The sequence below is a fragment of the Cotesia typhae genome, unplaced genomic scaffold (assembly GCF_013202065.1).
Source record: "Cotesia typhae breed Kobodo isofemale line unplaced genomic scaffold, CoteBio_Ctyphae contig_43, whole genome shotgun sequence".
Classification (NCBI taxonomy): domain Eukaryota; kingdom Metazoa; phylum Arthropoda; class Insecta; order Hymenoptera; family Braconidae; genus Cotesia; species Cotesia typhae.
This window is the reverse complement of record NW_027423752.1, coordinates 4,552,063-4,555,966: the sequence shown is the minus strand read 5'-3', so window position 1 is coordinate 4,555,966 and position 3,904 is coordinate 4,552,063. Positions and strand designations below refer to the sequence as shown.

The 3,904-nt window shown below is 29.9% G+C and overlaps 1 protein-coding gene across 1 annotated transcript; it reads left to right on the top strand.

Annotated features, from left to right (window-relative positions):
• The first annotated feature begins 742 nt into the window (after positions 1–742).
• LOC141528445 (uncharacterized) lies at positions 743–2,760 on the top strand. Its single transcript, XM_074244490.1, has 5 exons — positions 743–962; positions 1,038–1,210; positions 1,557–1,576; positions 1,695–1,876; positions 1,946–2,760. Exons 1-5 carry the CDS (start codon positions 743–745, stop codon positions 2,758–2,760), a joined length of 1,410 nt encoding a protein of 469 aa, XP_074100591.1.
• Positions 2,761–3,904: the final 1,144 nt, after the last annotated feature.

Below are 3,904 nucleotides of genomic sequence, written 5' to 3'. Positions count from 1 at the left end.
TTCAAAACTAAACATTTAGGTACCTTTTTTTTTTTTTAATTTTTGTTTTTAGATGTACTTTCCGATAAAAAATATTAAAAAATTTTTGTAAGTCAATACATATGGAATTTTTCAGTTTTTGACAAAAATCAATGATTTTTCGAAGTTCGACATTTTTTTTTAATTTTTTTTTATAAAATAAACTTTAATCAATTCCACAGTTATCCCTGTAGAACCCAGATTGGGCCGATTTCTCTTTCTATTTTTTTTATTCAATTGAAAAAATATTGTTAAATTTTCAAAAATGGAAAAAAAATTTTTTTTCATAAATTTTATTTATATAATGAGATAAATACAATTCAACGATTTTACGGCATTATATTCACAATTTAGAGGCTTCATCGATGACTGTATTTAGTAAGATTCAAATTTTAATATATCAATTAGATCGATAAACTAGGGATAACAATTATCGACTTACCTATAGCCAGTAAACTAGATGCTATAAGCTAGTATGTTTTGATTAAAAGTGCGGCTTTTTCATTTTGAGATCTAAAACATAACCTATAAATCTTTTGTGCAATCTAGTGTTTCATAAAAGATTGTCATTACATTTGTTGTATAAATAAATAATTTCTCTAGTTTATAAGCGCTTTTTTAATTTGTCTTTGTGGCGTCAAAAAAGGTATTTGATCGGTGTTGTCATCCTTTTGAGTTGGAATCTCATTTTAAAAAAATTGGTTTACGTCCGGCGACTGATATTATGAAAGTAACGTTAGGATTAGATGATAATTATTTATTATGCAGTTCATGTCGAAAAAAAGCTTCAGAATTAGTGAAGCAACAAACAAATGCTCGTAATGATCCTAGTGCTGATGTAAGTGACCGTGAAGACAACTATAGTGACAATAATGACAACAATGATCAGGCTGATAATGATAGTAATACAACTGCCATGGATCTCCCATTATCCTTATCATTCCGTAAGTTTTTTTAATTATTTATACGTTACTTGAATACATTTCTAGTAGCTATATGTTTCACTATTATTTTTTAAGGTTCCATGTCATTTGATAGCGAACCTAAAGCATCACAATCAAGCTCAGGATCCCAAGTTAGCGCTGCAACTCAATTACCCGTAATAAACCATGCATTAGAATTGTTAAATCAATCACCGATTCCATCGAAGAAATTGAATGATAATCAATTTTTGAACAATAAAATAAATCGGGTATCCGACAGCTTGAAAAAAGTTTTGCTTTCTTCTTCAGATGAAGAATCGATTGATGACGATGGTGAAAATTTTCGCTCTCTAATTAAAATGTTGTATGATAAATTCAACGATAAAGAAACTGATAAGTCTTTGAAAATACAAATTTTAACATTATTACCTGTAAAATGGAGTGAGAGACGTATTTGTGAAACTATGAATACATCAAGACATTTGTCAAGAGTAGCAAAATTTGGTTGAAGAAACGGGTTTACTTTCTACACCTGAATCGAAATTAGGTATGGGTAGCGTAAAATCGATGTTTTAAATACACTTGAAAACTAAATTACTCAACATTTTTATATAGGGAGGACAATTACTGATCAGGTAAAATTAAAAGTTGAAAATTTTTACAACGATGATGAGTATAGTGCTCAAATGCCCGGTATGAAAGACTTTGTATCAATTCGAAGTGATGATGGTAATCGGATACACGTCCAAAAAGACTTATCCTGTCTAACTTAAAAGAATTATACCAATGTTTCTGTGAAATAAATCCTACTGAGAGAATTGGATTTTCAAAATTCGCTTCTTTGAGACCAAAACATTGTGTGTTAGCAGGGGCAAGTGGAACACACACCATCTGCGTGTGTACGATTCATCAAAACGTGAAGTTAATGATGCTTGGTAATTATCAAATTAATTAATAATTATAAATGCGTGAATTTTAAGTTTACTAAATTACTGTTATTTTAGGTGCAAATATTTATTCTTTGACAAGGAACACAGAAAAGCCCATTAAACACTACAGCGATTACTTGAGCATGATTATATGTGAAAATCCATCTTTTCAGTGTTATTTAGGTGGATGTAAAAACTGTCCTGGGGTCGATGAGTTCAGTAAAATTTTACTAAAATGTTTTGAGGACCGGGAAATCGAGAATATTACATATAAATATTGGATATCAAAACCGAGAAGTAGTTTAGAAACTATTATTAAGCCTACAGAAGAATTTGTGGAAAAATTTTGTAGTGAGTTAGAAATTCTTCTACCTCATTCGTTCATTGCTAAGGAGCAAGCCCAATTCTTGAAGACATTGAAAGAAACATTGAAACCAAACGAATACGTTATTATTTGTGATTTTGCAGAAAATTATGCCTTCGTAGTACAAAATGCGGCAGCTGGTTTTCACTGGAATAATAATCAGGTAACAGTTTTTCCAGTCGTTATTTATTATACAGTAAATAACAAACTTGAACACAAAAGTTTAGTAATTATCTCAGATTCTAACAAACATGATGCCGTTGCTGTTCATGTTTTCATCGAAATAATAACTGATTACGTGAAAAGTCTTCCTGAACGTTGTAACAAGATTTATTATTTTTCTGATGGAGCTCCTCAACAATTTAAAAACTTTAAAAACTTTGTAAATTTATATTACCACGAAGATGATTTTGATATTCCTGCTGAATGGCATTTTTTGCGACTGCTCATGGGAAAGGTCCGTGTGATGGAATCGGTGGTATTCTCAAACGACTTGCAGCGAGAGCAAGTCTCCAACTCGCGGTAGACAAACAAATAACGACACCAGAAGAACTTTTGAATGGGCTTCTGCACCGGATAACTTGCCGAATATTATAGTGAAGTTTTCCCCAGAAGAAGATTATGACACAGCAGTAAATGATTTAAATGATCGATTTTTGAAAACGAAACCGATTACAGGAACTCAACAACTACATTGTATAATTCCGGACAAAAATGGTTGTTTACTAGTTAAAAACTTTTCGAATTCGAATGAACACAGAATTTGTAAAATATTTAAACGACAGAGAGAAAAATAATTAATTTTAGCTGCATCAATTATTGATGTTACTAATTACAGTCATCGATGAAGCCTCTAAATTGTGAATGTAATGCCGTAAAATCGTTGAATTGTATTTATCTCATTATATAAATAAAATTTATGAAAAAAAATTTTTTTTCCATTTTTGAAAATTTAACAATATTTTTTCAATTGAATAAAAAAAATAGAAAGAGAAATCGGCCCAATCTGGGTTCTACAGGGATAACTGTGGAATTGATTAAAGTTTATTTTATAAAAAAAAATTAAAAAAAAATGTCGAACTTCGAAAAATCATTGATTTTTGTCAAAAACTGAAAAATTCCATATGTATTGACTTACAAAAATTTTTTAATATTTTTATCGGAAAGTACATCTAAAAACAAAAATTAAAAAAAAAAAGGTACCTAAATGTTTAGTTTTGAAAAAGTTATGGCTATTTGAAAATAAAAAAGCCATTTTTTTGAAAAATTCATAACTTTTTTGGAGTTAGGTAAAAAAATTCAAAAAAATTCTGAGAACCGTTTTTTATAGGGTAGAAAAGGATGGAAAACTTTCGGCCAAATCGAAAAGGGTCGGGGTCAAAAGTGGTCGATTTGGCATGGAATACCCCATATATACAATATTGATGATTATTTAAACATACATTCCTAATAACTTTTTTTTTTATTTATAAGTACATTTTGTTTATTCATTCTTGAAATGTATTTCATCTCTTGACTCCGTTGTTTCTAACTGTTCGATGACCTAATTTTATGTTTTACGGTCTACACTCCTGATAAGAATTTACTGTTTTTGGTCGTGTGTCCCCAAGTTGCTCAGTTCAGTCAGGAGGTTTTTTCTACTTAATCACAAAAATAAATGTTAAACCAAT

Bases quoted from the DNA above. Each gene is read 5' to 3' on its own strand.
- LOC141528445 (XM_074244490.1), top strand. From the start codon at position 743: ATGAAAGTAACGTTAGGATTAGATGATAATTATTTATTATGCAGTTCA. The intron at 1,577-1,694 runs GTAAAATTAAAA...ACGTCCAAAAAG, and splicing joins GGAGGACAATTACTGATCAG to ACTTATCCTGTCTAACTTAA. The intron at 1,877-1,945 runs GTAATTATCAAA...CTGTTATTTTAG, and splicing joins CGTGAAGTTAATGATGCTTG to GTGCAAATATTTATTCTTTG.